Below are 23,462 nucleotides of genomic sequence, written 5' to 3' on the forward strand. Positions count from 1 at the left end.
CGGCCCTATGCCATGGAGCGCTTTGAAGGTGGTCACCAAAACCTTGAAGCGCACCCGGAAGGCCACAGGTAGCCAGTGCAGCCTGCGCAGGATGGGTGTTATGCGGGAGCCACGAGGGGCTCCATCTATGACCCGCGCAGCCGCATTCTGGACTAACTGTAGCCTCCGGATGCCCTTCAAGGGGAGCCCCATGTAGAGAGCGTTGCAGTAATCCAGGCGAGACGTCACGAGAGCGTGAGTGACCGTGCACAGGGCATCCCGGTCCAGTTAAGTGAATCACTGCAGTTATTGAGTTAGTAACACGGTTGTTAAGTGAGTCTGACCGCTCCGTTGACTTTGCTTGTCAGAAGGTCGCAAAAGGGGATCAAATGATCCAGGGATGGATTGCCCCCCCATCATAAATAGGAACCCGTTGCCAAGCATCTGAATTTTGATCATGTGACCATGGAGATGCTCCAATGATTGTAAGTGTGAAAAATGGTCAGAGATGTCATGTATCACATCAAAGACACATAAATATGCGCACATGCATACAGCAACAGATTCATGATGAGTTTGGAAAAAGCAACAGAGCTGGAGGCAGAAAAAGATAGGCTGGATCTGTTTAATTTGTATTAGCTTGGAAAGAAATAAGAGCAGTGATGCTCATTGTTAGCTTTCTCATTAAAACTTCCAGGAAGAAACCAGCCAGGCTGATTTTTCTCACCCTCCTTTTCCATGTGCACGAACATCTGTCCCTGTGCTGCAGGCAAACCTGACTAGAGCATATGCCAACACAAATGATAGCTGATAAGGCAATGATATGATTAAGCTGCTCAGGGACTTGCAATAACTCGTTATCGCAAGGCCAGCTGCCATATCAGTTTTATTAACCCACTAAATCACTTTTAATAAATAAGATAATGCCTTTCAGAAAAGGTGGAAGGAAGTTAAGATTTAACGTTGATCAAAGGCTACCCCCCCCCAAATTAAACTGCAACAGGAGCTCACAGTCCCAAGGGGTGAAAATTACAACATCATTGAAAAAAGTGACTTATGACTGTTTTTTCACACTTATAACCATTGCAGCATCCCCATGATTTACATTCAGATGCTTGACAACTGGTTCATACTTATGACGGGCGCAGTTCTATCCCTGGGTCATTTGATCCCCTTTTGCGACCTTCTGCCAAGCAAAGTCAACGGAAAAGCCAGATTGACTTAACAACTGTGTTGCTAATTTAACAACTGCAGTGGTTCACTTAACAAATGTGGCAAGAAAAATCGTAAAATGGGGCAAAACTCACTTAATAAATTTCTCACTTAGCAACATAAACTTTGGGCTCAATGATGGTCGTAAGTCAAGAACTACCTATATTCTGTGACCCATACACATATTACCTTCAAAGGAAGACCCTGCAATACTGCTGAAGTTAGCTCTCACTTAGACTAAAACTAGGCTGAATTTATTTCTCTCATTAATTCCCACTAAGTTTCTATGCATCCAACTGTCCCTGGATTGCCATAATCATTGTATATGATCCTTGCTGACTCCTCTTTTTCCTTCATTTCAGTTTCATTTTAAAGGTGCACTTGACTGAAACATTATTTGCTGTTCTCTACTGCTGATCTATAATGCTTTTGCATTACTATTCTACTCATTATAATTCTTTATTTTCTTCTTAACTCTTCTCTTCCCCAAGTCCCTTGTTTTTCTCCTAAACACCACATCTTGTTTGCAGCTATGATAGTAAGAACTACAGTAGCAACTAGAGGCAATGGAGCTGATGATAGCAGTGGCACACTATATTGAATGTCACCTATCATCTCTATGAATGAATTTCCTCTGAAACTCCAGAAAACACCTGACAATAATTTGTAACAATTATAGATTCGATGAGAGCCAGGTTTTTTTTTACAGTTGTTAAAGCACCAGGCAAGAAAGCAGGAGACCATGCTATGATTATTTTGTGTGTTACTTTAAATATTAATGTTATGAAATGTAGTAAATAAAATTAACACAAGTTGTTTAAAATGCTAGGAGATTGGTAACTAAATTTCAATTGCTCCAAGAGCAAATATGTAAGCCAGTTTAGTGTGGTGGTTAGGGCATCAGGCTAGAAACTGGGAAACCATGAATTATAGTCTCACTTTAGGTTCAAAGCCAGCTGGGTGACCTTTGGCCAGTCACTCTCTCTCAACCCTAGGAAGCATGCAATGGCAAGCTACCTCTGAAAAACCTTGCCCAGGAAAACTGCAGGGACTAATCAAGGCAGTCTCTGAGAATCAGACACGATTGAACAGAAAAAAAACAACCAGATATTTTTTTTGGGGGAAAAAATTGGCTGTCCCTGGTGCACAAAAGATAGCCAGCTATAGAATACAAATGAAAAAGTTGGGAAATGCCCTGTCTTCTCAAAGATACAGGAAATGCCAGGCATTCATTCTGGTTTAACTCTTCTTCCTTCAGCTCAAAAGAGAATTCTTCCAAGTTAGCAATCATTAAACACACTACCAATGTAATAAATTCCTCTATCATTATAAGGCTTCTATTGTGGGTAGGAAATGAGCACCTTTAGTTCCTGTGGCTATTGTTTGACTCCAATCCCTATCAGCCGAAGTGTATGTACACTGTTCGGCCTAATCCAACTAGTCTTTCCAAACCTATTGTGCTAGATAGTGAGAGACTAAGGTTCTTGCGCTCACTCAGTATCTAAGGTGCTGGTTTTTTAAATGAGGAAATTGCCTTATTACAATCACAATCACTAATATTCAATAAAGAAATGATGGATAATAGAGCATAATAGGGAGGTAAGAACCAGAATGAAAATTACACATGTCCTCCTCCTCAGAAAAGTATTCATACAATATCCCTGAAGCTCACTCTCTCTCTTTTTTCTTCTTCTTCATTTTCTCACTGCCCATTTACTGACAAATGAACTTCTTTCCATATCCATTCAATTCAAACAACTTAATGACCAGGAAATTCACATAGGAATTTCCATCGTTTAAATCCTTGTCCTTTTTTTTTCCCCTCATAAGAAAAGGGGGTAAGAGTGGGGAAGACTACATTGGCAATATTTTAAATAAAAATATGCAGCCAGTTTGGTATAGCAGTTAAGGCACTAGGCTAGAAATGGAGAGATTCTGAATTCTCATTGTGCCTTAGGCAAAAAGCCGGTCGGGTGACCTTGAACCGGTCACTCTCTCTCTGCCCTAGGAAGCAATGGCAAATCTCTTCTGAAATCTTGCCAAGAAAATTGCAAGGACTTGTTCAGGCTGTTGCTAAAGTCAACACTGATTGGAAGGTACACAATAAACAAACAAACATATAATGAGAACTTCTCTATAGTACTATGTCATTTGGGGTGATATTTCCATCATCTTCCATTGTAACCCAAATATACTTCCCAACACTCTATAAAGGGTTTTCGGGGATTATAAGGATCTGGAACAGGGATGAAATCCAGCAGGTTCCGGCAGGTTCTGGAGAATAGTAGCGGAAATTTTGAGTAGTTCGGAGAACCGGCAAATACCACCTCTGGCAGGCCCCAGAGTGGGGTGGGAGTGGAGAGTTTGCAATGTCCTTCTCCCAGGAGTCAGGAGGGAATGGGGCAGTGGTGGGTTACCCCCGGTTCAGACCGGTTCTTGCGAACCAGTAGTAAAACCAGGGGGAGGCTCCGCCCACTGACCCCGACATCATCAGGAAGCAAGCAAGCACGTGTGATCCTGCTGCGAACTGGTAGTAAAGGTAAGTAGAACCCACTCCTGGAATGGGGATTTTGCAGTATCCTTACCTTGGAGTGGGGTGGGAATGGAGATTTTGCAGTATTCTTCCCCTGCCATGCCCACCAAGCCACACTGATCAAGCCACACCACGCCCACCAAGCCATGCCCACAGAACCAGTAGTAAAAAAAAATGGATTTCACCACTGATCTGGAACATGTGGGAAATGGGAAATTATGGTTTTCAGTAAGCAAGTCAATACAACTTGACAAGAAACATGGGAATTGCTAAACCATGCTATACCCTTTATAGCAGACTTCCACATATCTGAATGTCTTTCAGATATGTGGACCTTCAACTCCTATAATCTACTAGTTAGCATGGTGTTTGTGTGTCTTGGAGAATTCTGGGAATTGAAATTCAACAAAACATGGACCATTGTCAGTTTTGGATTGGTTACTATAAAAAAGTGTTTTTCAGCTAATTATACATTTGGATTCCATCTACCTCTATCAAGAATGCATGGATAAGCATGATGTCTAGATAAATATGACTATAAAAGATAATATAATATAAAAGTCTAGATAAGCATGAATATAAAAAGTGTAGCTCCTAAGAACTTACTTTGAATGGCCTCTTGTACCCAGCCGCCTAGTGGTGAGGAGAGGAAATTTCTGTCGAATTGTCTGAAGAAAAAGTCAAATATTAAACAATTGAAACTGATAAATTCAAAATGATTTAATTTTTGTTTTCTTACAATATCTGTTCTAATTGGCCCTTCTATAAGTAATTAATTATGTTAAATTCATTTTAATGATCGGTGGCAAAAGAGTATTAAACTTATAAAGTGGAAATGGCAACAAAATATGATTGTGCTCCCATCAAAGGTGACAGGTAACAGTAAAAGAGTTGAAAGGGACCTTGGAGGTCATATGGTCCAACCCTCTGCTCAGGCAGGAGACCCATACTAGGGATTTGAACATAAGACACCCAATATTATAGAGCAAATGGAATAGCATCTCTTTGGAATAGTATAATCCAACCAGTTATACTATTTCAAGGAGATGCGATTCCATTTGCTCAATAAAATTAATAGGATATGATACCATCAAATCTTATCAAAGGTACATCGTATTAAACAGAAATCCTTCTCTGAAATTCCCTTTCTAAAAAAAACCATTGTTCCACCTGATACACTTTTTAATTTCCCACAAAATTATTTTAAAATTCAGTTTTATTGGAGTTTGGCTTTATTAAAATGCATTCACATTGAATTATCATGTAGTGAACTACTATTGGAAGACTAGGGTCTTGAAAAGAGGCAAATGCTGGAATGAATGAAAACAGAATGGTGCTTAGAAACTCGCTTAATATTAGAATTCAAGCAATATGCCTGCAGAGATATGTTTCTTTTTGTACCAAAGAGTGGGTGGACAGACGGATAGACAGAAACAGCTTTTTGAATTATACTTCTTTCATTCAACAATGCTATTGTAGAGGTGAAGAGTGACCAGTGATGTGGATCAGAATTCTATTGATGAAAAATTTAATAAGAGAACACATCTACATTACAGCTTCATATACATGCTCTGTAGCCCTGCCCAAAGAATCCTGAAATACAGTTTGGAATACAGTTTGATTTGGAAATATCCTTTGATACTGTAAAACTGGAAAAAGAATGACTATCAGTCTAAATGAAACAAGACAAGTGATATTGTTATCACAGAGATTTTCAGTGAGGTTCAGGAATTTCTGTTCTATAGATATTTCTTTCCTGAACTAGCAATTCCCACTGTTATGTCATTTGAATGCAAAATCTGCACACCTAAAAATGTACCGCTCATTTCTAAAAACACTCACATGTTTTTTCTATTACATGAAGAACAAGGGGTCAAATAAGCTTGCCCAATTGTTACAAGTGAGGCTTGTAGCTCTTTTAGTATCATTGATGAAACTACCAGAATAACAGAGTAACAAACTACCAGAATACCAGGGGTGTCAAACTGGATTTCGTCAAGGGCTGGATCAGCATTGTAGTTCTCCACCGTGGGTTGGTGGGGGGAGCGAGGGGTGAGACAGGATGGATGCCTCCTGCAGCACCCTGCCAGTCAAAATGGGACACAGGGGGCCATGTGTGCCCCCCATGCCTCATTTTCAGCCTCCCCAGCCTCCAACAGCAGTCTGCTGGCCAAAAATGGGCCGCGCGGAGGCCTTGTGGTCCATTTTTGGCCAGCAGAGGCCGGTCCTTTGATATTTCCAGGCCTGCTCCATGGGCTAGATTTAAGCAGTTTGACATCCCTTCCCTATACCATTCCAGACAAGTGGCTGTCCAGTCTCTTCTTAAAAGCCTGAGTGTTGGAGCACCCTCAACACCTGAAGGCAAGCCCTTCATTCATCTTCATACATACGTTCATACTCCCATACATCTATAAAACAATTGCATTTCAATTAGTAACTTTCCCAAAGGCTGTGTGTGTTCCTTTGGCAAATCAATTTAATAGCTAATTGAGAGAAGCAACTCTGACATTAAACGGAAATGCGATTGCGAACAAGCCTCCCACCTTGGCCCCTTGGTTTATCTAACCTGATACAGTCTAAAGCCTGGCTTCAAAATGCACAGTGAGCATTTGAAGAGGAAACAATAGTCTCTGCCTCAACAGATATCATAACCCAGCAATCAACACTAAAACAAATAAGAAGACAGGCAGCAAATGGAAAAAAAGATAATCCTGCTATTTTCAAAGCTAGAAGAGAGCATTTTTTTTAATGTTTATAGTCAGCTGTGTTTTCTTGGTTCTCAGTCATTTAATGTCATAGGGAGATGTGAACCCCAAATTTCATTAAACTAATGTGTTTCAGTTTTTTAAGGCAATTGGAAGCGATTATGGATGTTTTAAAAAGACTAATCTCTGAAGCTATCTTGGTATTTAGTTTCACCAGCACCTAGTAATTTGGATTTAATTTGGAAAGGCCACTTCTCATGTTGATTAAATGATTTCAGCTTTTAAGTAGAGTAGATGCTAGGGGGAGAATATCTACGATCAGCACTTTCCTCCCAAAAGTTACATCACTTTCAACTTTGCCAAGCTAATGCTTTTCTTTCCAATATCCTACACTCGTTTAAAGCAGTGTTTCTCATGCTTAGCAATTTGAAGATGTGCCTGGAGAATTCTGGGAGTTGAAGTCTATACAAGTTGCTAAGGTTGAGAAACACTGCCTTAAAGCAACTTGCAAAACTCTTGCTTCCATATTAGAAAATAAAAAGAGCCACAAATATCCCCTCAACAACAGAATTTAAACTACTCTTAAGATGCATCAGTTGCAGGTTTTCTCAATTTTGTTTTTGAAGAACAAGTCAGAGCTTTTAATTATATAAGTCAAGGGAATATAGTTGAAATTTTCTTCTAATATAAAATTAAATAAGGCAAGAAGATCAAATGGGTTACTTACCTTCCCAAATGTTGCAGCACAAGCAGGCTCAAGTTTCTCCTTCCTGCAGAAGTCCAGGTAGTGAGTATAAAGGATGCATCGGGGCAAACAAACTCCTTCACAGACAATGTAATTTTCTTCTAACCTGTAGAAGAAAAGCAAGCCAAGGATTTTAAAAATGGTTCCTATAGTTTTGCCATATTTGCCATATTTTTTCACTGTTACTACCAAGCTTATGGTGGCTCAACAGACTAAGCAGTCTGTTATTAACACAGCTGCTTGCTATTACTGCAAGTTCAAGTCCCACCAGGCCCAAGGTTGACTCAGCCTTCCATCCTTTATAAGGTAGGTAAAATGAGGATCCAGATTGTTGGGGGCAATAAAAGTTGGCTTTGTATATAATATACAAATGGATAAAGACTATTGCTTAACACAATGTAAGCCGCCCTGAGTCTTCGGAGAAGGGCGGGATATAAATTCAAAATAAAAAAAATAAATAAAGACCTTTTTGCCTTCAAAATATAAAATATTTTAATTTTCCCCCAGTACCTAACCTAACCTAACCTAACCTAACCTATTCCATTCTATTCCATTCCATTCCATTCCATTCCATTCCATTCCATTCTTTAGATTTCTGTAGTTGCCTATCTCATTCTAAGTGATTGAGCAGTGAACAATATCACAAAACCATTAAAAAAAACCCAAAAACCTATTGTCTAGTAACTAAAGATGTGGTCCTATGAAATTCTTCATAGGTCCCATTGCAAACGGTAATGTTGCCTTACTAATGTATATAATTAATTGAAATTAAGAAAAGCTGTTGCTTGGTCATGTGTGAAAAAATTCATCCTATACTTTGATTGGGATTGGTAATATTACACAAACATACAGAAATGTTTCTTTGAAATTGTCACTTGCTGTCCCCAGGATATACAAGGAGGAAAATGATGTAATAAATCCACAAGATATTTTTTGGGGCTGAATATCAGGTTCAGAGTTAAAACTGGGAGGAAAAAACTAGACTAGAATTTCAGTACATCTATAAAAGCAATTATTTTGTTCAACATAAAGTGATTACTGCACATAGTTTTTTTTTATTAGTTTTTTTACTAAAAATATTAACATGAGCTTCAGATGAATTAAAGCTGCAGCCATGTAGCTTAAATAGATATATTAGCATCAGAACAACCACGTTAGCATTCAGCTGTGGCTGGCAATTAATTTTTCCAACTGGCTTCGATAAGTGTTAAGAATTTATGAGTCAACATCTTAAATGCTAATTCCTGCAAATGGTTGGCAACTAGAAAGAGGCAGGTAGAAAGATGAGGACTGGTCTCAGATTGGTTTAGACTTGGTTTACTATGACATATACTATCTATTAGCTCATCTGTTACAGAATGCTTGTATATATTTCCTAAATATATACCCTTGTTAAGTACTTCATTATCAGAGATTACTATTGTTATAACGTTACATTTATATCCTGCCTTTCTTCTGCAAGCCCAAGGCACAGTATACTGGGAGCTCCCTTCCCTTCATGACAATAGTGACAGGACGAAAAGACCTGGAGCCACCAAGAGACCTACAGAATTGAGTGATGACTTGAACCTGGATATCTCCTATTCCAATCTTATACTTTGGTCAGAAGTGTTCACTGGCAGAAAAAAAAAGAAAAGGCAATTTTTTCTTTTCAAGCCACAAGATAATTTCCCCAGCCCTCTAATGAAAGAGATTTATCATTGCTTTCTGGAATATTTTTCCCACTTCCCAATCAAGTCAATAGCCCTACGGTTTTTTGGCAGCCTTCCATCCAAATGCCAACCAGCTAAACCTGATTCTGTTTTAGCCTTTTTTGAACTCAGTCAAGGTACAATGTTAAAAATGTATGACTACAATATAGTACTCTGAAATTGCCTAGGATTTTATGAAAGGCTATAAGCCTGTAGACAAAACATTACTTATAACTTCCTGGACCACTCTTGCAGAATTTTGCAAATTCCATTCTATTCTATTCTATTCTATTCTATTCTATTCTATTCTATTCTATTCTATTCTATTCTATTCTATTCTATTCTATTCCATTCCATTCCATTCCATTCCATTCCATTCCATTTATGGTCCAAAAGGAATATTGATTCTGAAATTTAAACCAAAAAGATGAACAGAAAAGCTCAGTTAAATCAATACATTTATAACCTCTTTCCATAAAATACATAATCCAGTTAAGTGACACTGTAGCGAAATATTTACAAAAACAGGTATTTACATTAGATGGCTGAATTACAGTAGTAACAATGTATTTTCATAGATTTGCTTTTATAAATGTTGCATTGATAGAGTTTTACTTATCTAAAATTATTGGCAGTTGACTTTCGTCCTTGACCACCCACAGGGGATAATGGGGGCAAATGACATTGCGTGACATTTGTATGCAACCACATTTTGAGATCATTGTAACTTCTACCAGATCACAAGATTTCCTTTTTCCCTTGACAATACACTAAAAGCAAACTAGCACACATTGTATAGTAGAAAATAATTCCCCATACATTAAAGCTTCATTGGTTGTTTAGCCTACCATTGCAAAGTGAGTTGTGTCTGCTTCTTTTTGTCCTTCATAATCTGAGTGATTGTTTTCTTTGGAGGCAAATATTTGCTCAGAGATTTTATCTTGTTTTCTTGACTCTCTCCATCCTCATCTTCTGAAGAAATAGGTTCACTTCTGAAATGAATTTCTGCATGCCAAAACATTTAAAAAGAGAATGTATGTATTTATCTGCCTCTCTATCTTGTAGATTAGATTAAATAATGCTATGTAGATAAAATTAAATATATTCAAATGGATTGTTGAATATTGGATGATATATCTGGGGCAACAGCTGCCAGATTAATTACTGAAAACGTTTAATTTATTTATAAATTTCTCTGATGATGCAAATGGAAATGAAGGAGGTAGGAAAAGTACTTTTTTGTCCATTTGCCTGCTGTACAATGATAATCTCATAATATGCAGTCTCCATATGTCTGATAATTTTGGAGTATTTTTAAGTCTGTTTTTCTCATCCAAACATAAAAATCCGAAAAAATGTTATTGACATTACACTAATAAAAATATTTTACTGAGCAAATCTGATTCAGTAAAGGATTCTTTGGCCAATACAGTGTAAGAGATAGGCAGATTGAGAAGGAAAGTAAATAAAAATGAGATGTGTAAGCAGTGGAAGTCCCTTCAAGAAATGCTAACATTTTGACTATATGAACCCATTGTAAAATGTTATGCTGCTCCCTCATCAACAGAATTCCGTATGCCAAAACCCAAATCCAACAGTTTGTTGCCTGTTGGCTTTGAGCCTTTAGATATTTAGATGAATGAAGAATTCTGTGTCCCTTGGAAAATTACAAACTCCAACCCCAGGTAGGTAAAGCAACAGTTGATAAATACAAGAGGCCTCTGCAAGATCTAAGATACTTTGGTTATTTCCACACTTGGAGTATATATGCATATGGAAAGATATATAGATACACAGAAAATGATAGATAGATAGATAGACAGACAGACAGACAGACAGATAGATGTAGACGATAGACAGATATAGATATGAAAATAAGTCCTTGCTTCTTAGGATCAGAGATGAGAGGCAAAGTGATAACACTCATTTTGTATAACATGAAGAATTTTGAGTAACCGAAGGCAAAACTTTTGCTTCAAACATTCCATAAACATATATCCACTGGATACAGAATAATGACATTTCTATCTTTGAATCTGTTGCAAATGCATGTTTTCACTAAGACCATATTGGTCCCCTTGTGTCTCTTTGGGCTGAAATTGTTCCCAGTTGACTTTTCCAATAAATAAGTGACAGGGTAAGCCAACAATGTGTTTATGTTGGAGCCCCTCCCCCTCCCCATGCCTGTCCAGGGCTCAACCTGGTATCCACCTTCAAGATTTGACTGATAATCTATAACAAACCTTTCCCATCTTACATCTGCCCATAGCAGAAACGTGCCCTGGGAGTATCTTTTCCCCACTTTATCCCTATGATGTTCCTTTCCTCCTGGGGCCCATGAGCAAGGCAGGCTTAAATCACTTTAATTGTCACCTTTTATTCCTAAACTGTCCAAAGGCAGCATCCTGGTGGATAAAATTTCTGTCGTCATCTCCCCCCCCCCCACCATACCTTGGAAGCAAGACTGCACTTACACTGTAGGAGGTTCTGCCCCCATGAAGATGGGTGAAGAGCACTTCGATTCAACGGGGTGGGGGGAAGGGGAAGGCCCATAATAGATGGAAATTCCTCAAGGCCAGCAAGGTGCTTTTCTACAACATTACAACATTTACCTTTTCATCAAGGTAAATGTTGTACCTTGATGAACGTATCTTTTCTTTTATGTACACTGAGAGCATATGCACCAAGACAAATTCCTTGTGTGTCCAATCACACTTGGCCAATAAAAATTCGATTCTATTCTATTCTATCCTATCCTATTTACAGGAATCAGGGAAGGGAAAGAGGGAAAGTGCCCAAGTGGAAGTATATCCCAACCTTCCATCAGAAGGCATCGCTAGGTCCAGCCAGGTGAAGCAGGTTCCCCTCAGACCGAAAGTGACACAGACATTAACCAGGTAACCAGGTAACGTCCCATTTGCTTCTCTACCCAGCTCCGAGCCTGTTCTGTTCGAAAGTCGCCCTCACCTGCCTTGATCCCCGCGCGGAACCCCAGCTCCCCGTCGGGACGTTGCAGTCTGCCGCGCAGCGAATCGACCTCGGACAGCGGCTCTCCGGAGGGCGAAACCTGAAGCAAACCTCTGGAGAGCAGCTCGCCATAGGAGTCCTCCAAGGGTTGGCTGCGAGCAAAGGCGCCGTCGACCCTGGCCGGGTACTTGGCCATCACCACTTCAGGACTCCGAGCCTTCCCTGTCCATGGAGCGTCGGGGAAAGGGACCAAGGCGCGGGGCGCGTGGGTGGGGTGGGGTTGAGTGAGGTTGCAGTTGGGATCGGGTGATGGGGAGGATCGCTCGGGAGCCAAGCAGAGGGAAGCGCAGGGAAGGTCCGGGGTAAAGATGCACGATGATGGACGGACAGGTGGCTGAGGACGGGCTGGAGAGTTGAGTCGACGGAGGGAGACGGGCGGTTTTTAAAAGGCGCTCGGGCTCCAGTCCTGGACGAGGAGGAGGAGGAGGAGGAAGAGGTCGGTGGCTAGAGTCAACCACGGGTCGAGATCACTGCGCCACCAGCCCCAGCCGGGCAGGGCACAACAACAAGCCCCGCCCACCGATTGTCAAGAGCTCAGCCCGGACTGCCCCGCCTCAAGTTTGCTAGAGTAAACTCCAACCCCAGTCCAGTCCCCCGCCCCCCCCCACACATACCCAATCGTGAGACGCTCTCTGGAGGTCTTCTTTCAGTTCCCCTTGGGACTGTAACCCGAACCGTAGAAGAGGGGAGGAAGGCAGGCAAAACCACCACAAGAGTGATTCTGAACACGTGCAGAATCTCAGCAGCACGCTGCTGGGGGCCAGAGGTGGTTTTCCACCTTTCTAACGAATGTGGTGGGTGGCTTTCTCAGGTATAAGAGACTGTTATATTTAGAAGGACATGATTTACAACTGGGATGGCACACCTTCTTATGGTATGAGAAGAATAAAATTCACAGATACTTTCAAAATATAAGAAACCCACTATTCAAAAATCCCAGAACGGCTCTCAACAATGGAAGCCTTTACATACCCAAATCTGGTGAAGTTTGAAGAAATTGTGACATATAAAGATATTTTGGACACTGAAGGGAAATTAAAATCTAAACAAGAGCTTGAAGACCAGGGCATTATATTATCTTGGTGGCCTCAATTGCAAATACAATCTAGATATGATTAAGACATGAAAAAGTATGGCTTTTATAAAGGACAACAGCCTTTGATCAAATATTGTTAAACTCTAATGAAAAAATAATTAAGAAAATGGATAATTTTTGACTAAACTGGAAAATGGAGGATGAACAAGTAAAGGATACAATAACACAGTGTGTAAAAAAACTTTGGTTATAATATAGAATTAGAGAAATGGCAAAACCTATAGGAAAGGAACTATAAATTGACAATGGCAACTTCTTATAAAGAAAATCTATATAAAATGTTTTATAGATCAGCAGTCACCAACTGGTGGTCTATGGACCACTGGTGGTCCACACGAAAATTTTGGTGGTCCGCAGAAAAATTATTTGCATTTTTTATATTGCACTAAATCAGGGTTCCTCAAACTACAGCCTGGGACAGATATGTGCAATGAATGTTTGTGTTGCTGTGGAAAGTCTTCCCCTTTGGGGTCTTTCTGTGTGGGTTGGAGGCAGGGGTGAAATGTAAAATTTGTTACTACCGATTCTGTGGGCGTGGCTTGGTGGGGAGTGGGTAATGTGACTGGGTGGGCCTGGCCAACTTTTTTTTTTTACTTTTAAAAGCATTTTTTCTACAACCTCTTCAGCCGAAAAGGTAGTTAAAAATGCTTTTAAAAGCCTCTGATGATCAGGCAACTCAGCTGGGATTGCCAGAGGAGCCTTTTAAAAGTATTTTTTACAACCTGTTCGGCTGAAAAGGTTGTAGAAAAATGCTTTTAAAGGGTTCTGACGATTATCAGAGGCTTTTCTGCGTGATTATCAGAGGCTTTTCTTTTTACTTTTAAAATCACTTTTTCGGCCAAAGAAAAAATGCTTTTAAAAGTAAAAAAACCCAAACCCTCTGATGATCGTGCAGCTCAGCTGGGCATGGGGGGGGGCAGGGATCTTTGCTACTGGTTCTCTGAACCACCCGCCACCATTGCTACCAGATCAGGTGATCAGGTCCGAACTCGGAACATTTCACCCCTGGTTGAAGGGGGCAGAAATTCCGACTTGGGGTTTGCTTCAGCCTCCTGGTACACGGCTTTAGGTGAAGGCTGGAGGGAAGCACCATTGGTGGGAAAGAGCCATAGGGCCTCATGGCCTGGAACTGGCTAATTATCTCAGCCCGCTAAGCCTCCAGGTGCTGGTACCTGGCCTTGTACTACCGCGGGTCTTCCCTCTGCATGGAAAGCCTATGCTTGTAGTTCTCAGTGAGGTGCTTCTGCTGAGCCTTCTTGGTCAGATCCAATTTGAACTGAGCCAGCTGTTTTGCCAACTCTTTCCCCTGTTTAGCTCCAGCAACTGCTTCTTGTTGGGGTGCTAAGGAGGCTTGGCGGGGAGGCGAGGAGGGCTGTGAAATATTTACAGACCCCTCAAATCCTGTTTCAACTCTTACCCTCAAAACGACGCTATAGAGCACTGCACACCAGAACAACTAGACACAAGAGCAGTTTTTTCCCGAACGCCATCACTCTGCTAAACAAATAATTCCCTCAACACTGTCAAACTATTTACTAAATCTGCACTACTATTAATCTTCTCATTGTTCCTATCACCCATCTCCTTCCACTTATGACTGTATGTCTGTAACCTTCTTGCTAGTATTCTTACGATTTATATTGACTGTTTCTCAATATGATTTGATTGCTTATTTGTACCCTACGACTATCATTAAGTGTTGTACATCATGATTCTTAATGAATGTATCTTTTCTTTTATCTACACTGAGAGTGTATGCACCAAGACAAATACCTTGTGTCTCCAATCACACTCTTGGCCAATAAATTCTATTCTATTCTATTCTATTCTATTCTATTCTATTCTATTCTATTCTATTCTATTCTATTCTATTCTATTCTATTCTGATCTGTTCTGTTAGAATAGAATAGAATAGAATAGAATAGAATAGAATAGAATAGAATAGAATAGAATAGAATAGAATTTATTGGCCAAGTGTGATTGGACACACAAGGAATTTGTCTTGGTGCATATGCTCTCAGTGTATATAAAAGAAAAGATACGTTCATCAAGGTACAACATTTACAACACAATTGATGGTCAATATATCAATATAAATCATAAGGATTGCCAGCAACAAGTTATAGTCATACAGTCATAAGTGGAAAGAGATTGGTGATGGGAACTATGAAACAATTAATAGTAGTGCAGATTCAGTAAATAGTCTGACAGTGTTGAGGGAATTATTTGTTTAGCAGAGTGATGGCCGAAAAACTGTTCTTGTGTCTAGTTGTTCTGGTGTGCAGTGCTCTATAGCGTCGTTTTGAGGGTAGGGGTTGAAACAGTTTATGTCCAGGATGTGAGAGATCTGTAAATATTTTCACGGCCCTCTTCTTGATTCGTGCAGTATACAGGTCCCCAATGGAAGGCAGGTTCTGTTCTGTTCTGTTTTTCTATTTACATCCTCTAGAGAGGCAGAATCTGGTGCTAAGCCAGAGCATTTTTTCTATACCTGCCTGTATTCAATTCCACTGCAACTGGTGAAAAAAGTGATAGGGGTTGAACTTTAACATAATTTAAATGGCTTGGGGATATCTATTCAAAAAGCAACAACACTGGGATTTGTGTATGTATATGCATACAGGCACATGTATAAAGTACCAAAAGGCAACTTTCCATTGATTCTATATGCCAGAGGAGATGGAACTTTTACATTCTTGTAGAAAGACACTGTCTATCAATGAGTTTTTATAGTACAGAATAAATTATGTAGTTGTACAGACACGAGTGAACTGTAAAACATTACTTAAAATAAAGCAGTGCTTTCTGCATTGCCAGCCAAGCGTAGATAATAATCCTGGTTATGAAGAGGAGTGGTAGACCGAAATGATACGGTCCAAGACAAGGCTATAAAATATGATCATTTCTTTCCCTACCACAGCGGGAAAAACTGGATATCAGGCTGACAGCAAGTCAGAAAATGTCAGTCTGAGGTAATAAAGACTGTTCCAAAAAAATTTCTTCCGCATGACCTAGGTCAGAGATGCTTCAGCAAACACAGCTCGAAGACATGACTGGATGATGTCATGTTCAACCTACTCAACCTGTCAAGAGGACAGCCTGAACTGCCTTTTCTGCTGCAGCTGCCGAGTGGGGTTTTCCAGCTTTTTCCATCCAGTCCTGAAGCACATCATAATAAGGATAAGGGTGGGGCCATCAAAGTTCCTATGGACCATCTGGAGCTGATGTGGGCACCCACTCCCTTTTTCTTGGCCCCTCATTGCAGGGACCCCTTCCTTTTGCCAGTAGGAGGGTGAGGGCTTCCCACTGTGCCAAAAAAAGAAACAATTTCTCTCCCTTCACTTCTCAATTCATGGGTAGAAGGAGAAGCAGGCAGAGATGGTGGGGGGTCTTTTTTGGTGCCAGCTGTCCTAAAGAGACATATTTGTCCTAGGCCTGTGATGTGGAACCTATGGCATGCGTACCAGTGCTCTGGCGCGAACACATGCACACACATGCACGCACTTTCCGGTTTCGGCACTCAGTGACAAAAAGGTTCACCATCAGTGTCCTAGGCTGTGATAACTGAAGCCCTGCTTTCTCCACTTCCCTTCTCATGGGGTTGCTTTGCCTGTCCAGCTGTGCCTCCTCTACCCCATACATCATCTTCCTGTGGTTTTGGCATTGCAGCCCTTACCTAAGCTGGGTAGGTATTCTTGACATGTATCTGGTGGTCTTTCTCGCGAAGGGAACATTTTTAGCTGTCTCTCCCCGGTAAATGGATAAGACCCTCTTCCCGTCCTCTTCTTTGCCCCAAGGCAAGGAGCACAAGGGGAGAGAAGGGTTCCTCCGATGCCAGCTCACCGATCCTATTGGAAATGAGGAAGGCCAGAAGACCCACTTCCCTTCCTTCTGTGCCCACCTCCCTTTGTCTGCCATCCAAGACAAGAGACGGGAGATGGGGTCTCTCTCTTCTCTCTGTCCCTACTCTTGCCATGGGTGGCAAGAGGCATGGTAAGAAGTGCGGAATGGACAGGGCTATAAAAGCAAAAAAGAATGATCTCCAGGGGTGAAATCCAGCAGGTTCTGACAGATTCTGGAGAACCGGTACTGGAAATTTTGAGTAGTTCAGAGAACTGGAAAATGCCACCTCTGGCTGTCCCTAGAGTGGGGTGGGAATGGAGATTTTGCAATATCTTTCCCCCAGGAGTGGGGATTTTGCAGTATCCTTCCCTGCCACGCCCACCAAGCCACACCCACCAAGCCACACCTACAGAACCGGTAGTAAAAAAAAATTGAATTTCACCACTGGCCTGAAGGTTATCCATTCTTTTAGCCATGTTATCACACATGCTTGGTAATATAAAAGCCAATCTGGTAATCCAAATCCTCCATTCTCTTTAGATTCTTGTAGCATTTTCAGTTTAATTCTCACTTTTTTTCCTTGCCAGATAAATTTCAAGATCAATTTATTCAAGTCATCAAAGAATTTCTTTTCAATTTTTATAGGTGCTGTTTGGAACAGGAAAATCAATTTTGGTAGGATATTCATTTTTACAGTAGCAATCCTTCCCAACATTGATAGCTGGAGATTTTCCAAATCTAATTTTATTTGCTTGAATAATTTTATGTAGTTGTCTTCTTTTATTGTTGAACATCTTGCTGTTAGGTATATTCCTAAATATTTAACTTTCTTAACTAGTTGCAAGTCCACTTTTTCTGCCAATTGTTCGTTTTGTTTTTGTGTAAGGTTTTTGACTATAACTTTAGTTTTTTCTCTATTTATTTTCAATCCTGCTACCTCTCCAAACTCCTTTATCTTTTTAAATAGTTTAGGAATTGTCTCCAATGGTTCTTCTACAATAAATACCAACTCATCTGCAAATGCTTGTAACTTATATCTTTCCTCCCTTAACTCCATTCCTTTAATCTCTGGATCTTGTCTAATATTCCTGTTCAAGATTTCCAAAGTCAATATAAATAGTAAGGGAAATAGCGGACATCCTTGTCTTGTTCCTTTATATTGAAATTTTCTGTGTAGTTCCCATTTATAATTACTTTAGCTGTTTGTTTATAATTTATCGTCTTAATTACATTTATAAAATTTTCTCCAAAATCCATACAATTTGGTTGATGTGTCATAAATTGCCAGCTTACATTATCAAATTAGCAATTTCTAACTTGAATTCCACAAATATGACTAGTCCCTGTATTAAAAGATGCTGAATTATAACTACTTCTTATTGCCATTGCCTATGTTGTGACAGCGAATTATATAAATTAATGATATTACGAAATCCATCCTTTAAATTTCCTTGAATTCTCTGCCAATTAGATGACAGTAATTGGTTTGTGAGAGATTAAATGGTTCTATTTGCTTTCTTGTTTAGTTGAAAATATTGATCTGGCAGATATTATAGACTTGTCTGAGAGAGGACAGGAAGTCAACCTCTCCTACCTCTATTTGCTGAGATACTCTGTGATCAGTTTAGAACTGGAAGATAGTGAGGTGATATGGCTGGACTCCATAGGAACCCATATCACTCCCTGATGTTCTATCCAGGGGTGGGTTCTACTTACCTTTACTACCGGTTCACAACGGGATCGCTAACAACAATACTTACACTAAGGAGGTGGAATTTTCATTGTGATGGAATAATACTACTTTGATCAAACCCCCTCCCCTGCCAATCCGTTTCAAAACCCAGCTCTATAGCTCTCTTCTAATTCCAAAGCAGTATTCTATAGTCTTGAATATTTCTGAATCTTGATATTGGGATGCTGCCATGTAAAAGATTAGATCCTTGTTTGTTGCACAAGTATTGCCTATGTCAATTTGTAGAAACTCTTGAGGTTTCAGACAGAATCTTTTCTAGGGAATTAAATAATTCTAGGGAATTAAAATTGGCCTTTCTGTAAGCAAACCAAGGCTCTTTTTGTGAATTGTATCTCTTGCTTCAGGTTAGAAACAATCGACATTGTAAGCATGCCAAAGAGAGTGGTAATGGAGTCTCTGGAATATGTATTTTGCAAGGAATGGAAAGAAATGAGAATATTTGGCCAGTTTTTGGATTCCTGTTTACTTCTGTGATGTAGCTAACATAATAACATTTTTGACTGTTAGATTGCATCAAGGTTGCTGAGATTATATATTTGTACTGGGATTACAAATTTTGTGTCTGGCTGCAATTTAAAACCAATACGATACCTTAGTAAAATATACAATTTCTAGCATCTTTGATGGCAAGTCTGCCAAAATAAATACTGTAGAATTGATTTCCTTTCCACTTTTGGCTAAAATTCAAGAAACAAACCAGCAAAAAAATAGAATGATGCAATTTACACTTATTTCTAATATTCCTGAGTGGGGGATGGGGGAGACAAATAGCATCACTGTCCATATATATTTGTTTGACATGTCTGAGTTGCTTCTTTCCAATTCAGTGAAATGTTGGAAAGAAATAATATGAAGGACTATGTCTATTTATCTGGCAATAAGATAATCACCTAAAAACCAAATTTAGTAAATTTAGTATGAGAGAAAAACTAGTAAACTCTGAATTCTAGTTATGTCTTCAGGATGAAAGCCAGCCAGGTGATTTTGGACCAATCACTTTCTCTCAGCACAATCCACCTCACAGGATTGTTTTTATGGAGAAAATAGGAAGAGGAAGGAATATAAGGTTTGCATAGGAGTATTATAAAGGATTATAATAAAGGTAGAAGAAAAATATCTAGAAAAAGAAAGGTTCATTTTAAAAATGGAGCAGACCTGGACAATGTGGGGGGAATTAAATAGACCAGAAGTTTTTGTTTTTATTTATTTGTGTCTCACCTTTATTATTTTTACAAATAACTCAAGGTGGTAAATATATCCAACACATCTTCCTCCTTTTACTCACAACAACCATGTGAGGTGATTTGGGCTGAGAGAAAGTGGCTGGCTTTAGGTCACACAGATGGCTTTCATGACTAAGGCGGGACTAGAGCTGACCATTTCTTGCTTTTTTAGCCTGGTATCTTAATGGATCAGATGCGGATTTTTTAAAAAAAACCTTCCAAAAACAAAACAAATAGATCTTTCAATGCATTTCTATGGGAGAGATCAACAATTACGCTATTCTTAGGTCCCACTCCATCCTAGTCACATGACCCAGAAAGAGCTACTTTATTTAAATGAAAGTTGGTTATTGGAGGATTTTTATATATTGTATGTGCTGATGGGGGAATGCAGCTTTCCTTGAGGATGCCCATTCATATATCAATTTTGGGGCTGGGATGCTAATATTTCTCTGACTCAATTGTGTCACAACGCTGTTGTGAAATAAAATTGAAAAGTTGTTATGAGGATAACATTGGAAGAGCTCCTGGAAGTAAAACTGTCTATAAAATTCCACCCTAGCGCAATTATGTTAGTAGTGAAAGGCAGATGAAAGAAGAAGTGGCTTCGGAAGAGAGGTTCCCTCCATTAGAATAGCCAATTAATGAAGCCATAATTATGACTGACAACGAACTGCTTCTCAAGTCAGAAGATGCCTGAATGGGGGTGGGGTGGAGGGTAGGGTTGATTTTCCCTGGTCCTATTGGGTGGTTATGACATTTACAAAACACAAGAATAGAAGTTTAGGTTTTGTGGATTTCAGAGTTTTCTGCATTTCACCCTACATCTGCTTAGCTCCTGAGCATCAAGTGTCTGGAAATGAAGCCAACTGAAGAAATCCCTTTCTGGATTTTAACTTCTTCCACTTTGACCATGATAATGGTCTGGTTTTTTTTCCAGGCTTCATTTAACGTAGCCTTTTATTGGTGGATTTCCCTTCTTGGACTCTTGTTCCCATTTTCGACACCACTAATGATAAAATCTGATGTCCACAAAGATTTTGCCCGACTGGCAGGCTGTGCAAGATTTTATTAATCCCTATGTGCATATTAAACAACTCTATCACATGAACATTTGTATATCATTTAGAATCCATTTGAAGACATCCTTGCTGTAATTATGGAAATTTTTGGAGGTCAACCCTCCCCCCCCAAAAAAAAATACCACACACACACCAAGAATCCCTGCTTTTTTCCACCTGTGCTAGGAAAGCAGCACCAAATGGGGGGTTGGGGATATGTTTTTACTGATAGACTTTTTGTATGACCGCCATACCTGACAGCTTCTCATCTGTTGCATTCACTGGAGAAAAGGTAGGTAGGTGGGAAGGAACGAAGGAACGAAGGAAGGGAGGGAGGGAGGGAGGAGTGTAATCTTTCTCCAGAAAGATTACACTACTAACCAGAGCATATAAAACATTTGCTAGACCAATTCTTGAATACAGGTCACCTGTCTGGAACCCATACCACATTTCGGACATTAATACAATTGAGCGTGTCCAGAAATATTTTATAAGAAGAATTCTCCACTCCTCTGATTACAACAAAATACCTTATGCCACCAGACTTGAAATCCTGAGTTTAGAAAATTTAGAACTCCGCCACCTTCGACATGACCTGAGTTTAACTCATACTCAGGGCCGTGGGTGGCTCAGGCTGTAAGATAGCCTGTTATTAAAACACAATGCTTGCAATTACTGCAGGCTCGAGTCCCACCAGGCCCAAGGTTGACTCAGCCTTCCATCCTTTATAAGGTAGGTAAAATGAGGACCCAGATTGTTGGGGGGGCAATAAGTTGACTTTGTAAATATACAAATAGAATGAGACTATTGCCTTACATAATGTAAGCCACCTGAGTCTTCGGAGAAGGGCGGGATATAAATGTAAATAAAAATAAATAAATAAAAAATAAAAAATATATAAAAAAAATAGAATCATCTGTTACAATGTCCTTCCTGTTGAAGACTACTTCAGCTTCAATCACAACAATACACGAGCACACAATAGATTTAAGCTTAATGTGAACCGCTCCAATCTTGATTGCAGAAAATATGACTTCAGTAACAGAGTTGTTAATGCCTGGAATGCACTACCTGACTCTGTGGTCTCTTCCCAAAAACCCCAAAGCACCAGCGTGCCTACCGTTCCTGTCCTAATGTTCCCTTTTATTTTTTTTTATTTTTTTTATTCAAAACGTTTTACAAAAAAAAAATCCCCCCCTTTCCCCCCAACCCCCCTCCCTTCACTAATCCCTCCCCCCTCCCCCCTGACTTCCCGGATGAAGCACAAGGTATAGTTAAAAATAAAACAAACATATGCTAAGAAAATTTTCCCCCAAAACTATTATACCAATTTTCCCTCTCTAGCTCTGACTTCCTCCTAACATAACCAAATCCTTCAGGAGGGGGAAAAAAAATTAACAATTAACAGTAACAAAATATATAAATCAATAGAACAAATTAATCCTAAAGTATTTAAAACCAACTAAAGCATAAAAATCCAATCCAATTCAAAGAATATCTCCCTTATAGCTTCTATAACCATATAATTTTTCCCCCAGGTCTTTCTTACATAAACTCTTTCAAAAATATTCTATTCAAAATACAATACAACACATTATAAAATTTCAATACCGAGAATTACAGTAGCTATTCAAATTTAGTCCTTCCTCGTCAAAATCCAGTATAAATCCAAATACCTAGTCTTTTATGATAGATATAAAACATATAATCAACCCATTTCTTCCAGATCTTCCTCACATATTGTCTTTCAGGGACAGTAATATTTTTGTCTGTTAATAATTCAAAACAACCTCGTTTCAAGGATAATACTTTTGTCTCTTGCCATTTTTTTTGATGCATTAATGTTCCCTTTTATTGTATCCAATTCGTATAGTTATTTCATGCTTATGCTTATATATATGCTTATATATTGTATAGTTATTTCTTGCTTATGCTTATATATACTGTTGCGACAAATAAATAAATAAATAAAAATAAAAGAAAGGAAGGAAGGAAGGAAGGAAAGAAGGAAGGAAGGAAGGAAGGAAGGAAGGAAGGATCTCAGTCTTTCACTGTTCTACCAGTTGACTTGATTGTAAAGTAGTTGAGCACTTCACAGCACTTTACCATTCCACTAATGAACTTATTAACTGTTCTTGGTTACTCCCGAGGAGATCAGGAGGAGGGATTACAGATTGGATCCAGAAGGTGGTCAACACCTCATTGTAGGACAAACTGATGCCAACAATTTTGAAGGGGAAGGCGCCTATAATTCATTCATTCTCTCTGTCCCCTCTCTCTTTCTCTCTCTCAACAGCATATATAAGCATAAGCATGAAAGTAACTATATGATATATGAGCATATATATATAAGCATAAGTATGTAATAACTATATTAATTGGATATAATGAAAGGAAACAATAGGACAGGAACGGTAGGCATGTTTGTGCTCTTATGCACGCCCTAGTCTTTTTGGACTTCTCAGTGGCTTTCAGTTTATCTTTTTGGACCATTTTGTGAGAGCTGGAGTTAGAGGTGCTATTTTGCTAAAGTCCCACTCCTTCCTTGGTAAGCAATCCCAGCAGTGATAATGAGAGAGGAGGGGCCAGCAAAG

The 23,462-nt window shown here is 39.5% G+C and overlaps 1 protein-coding gene across 1 annotated transcript in view; it reads right to left on the minus strand.

Moving 5' to 3' along the window:
* The window catches only part of RFX6 (regulatory factor X6), a 49,966-nt gene extending 37,938 nt beyond the window's left edge, over nucleotides 1-12,028 (minus strand). Inside the window, exons 1-4 of the mRNA XM_058174401.1 lie at nucleotides 11,833-12,028; nucleotides 9,714-9,870; nucleotides 7,157-7,280; nucleotides 4,331-4,392 (exon numbers count right to left, since the gene is read on the minus strand). Of these exons, the coding sequence (XP_058030384.1) occupies nucleotides 4,331-4,392; nucleotides 7,157-7,280; nucleotides 9,714-9,870; nucleotides 11,833-12,028 (539 nt within the window). The remainder of the gene's footprint in view (nucleotides 1-4,330; nucleotides 4,393-7,156; nucleotides 7,281-9,713; nucleotides 9,871-11,832) is intronic.
* Nucleotides 12,029-23,462: the final 11,434 nt, after the last annotated feature.

This window comes from Ahaetulla prasina, chromosome 1 (genome assembly GCF_028640845.1).
Source record: "Ahaetulla prasina isolate Xishuangbanna chromosome 1, ASM2864084v1, whole genome shotgun sequence".
Taxonomy (NCBI): Eukaryota; Metazoa; Chordata; class Lepidosauria; order Squamata; family Colubridae; genus Ahaetulla; species Ahaetulla prasina.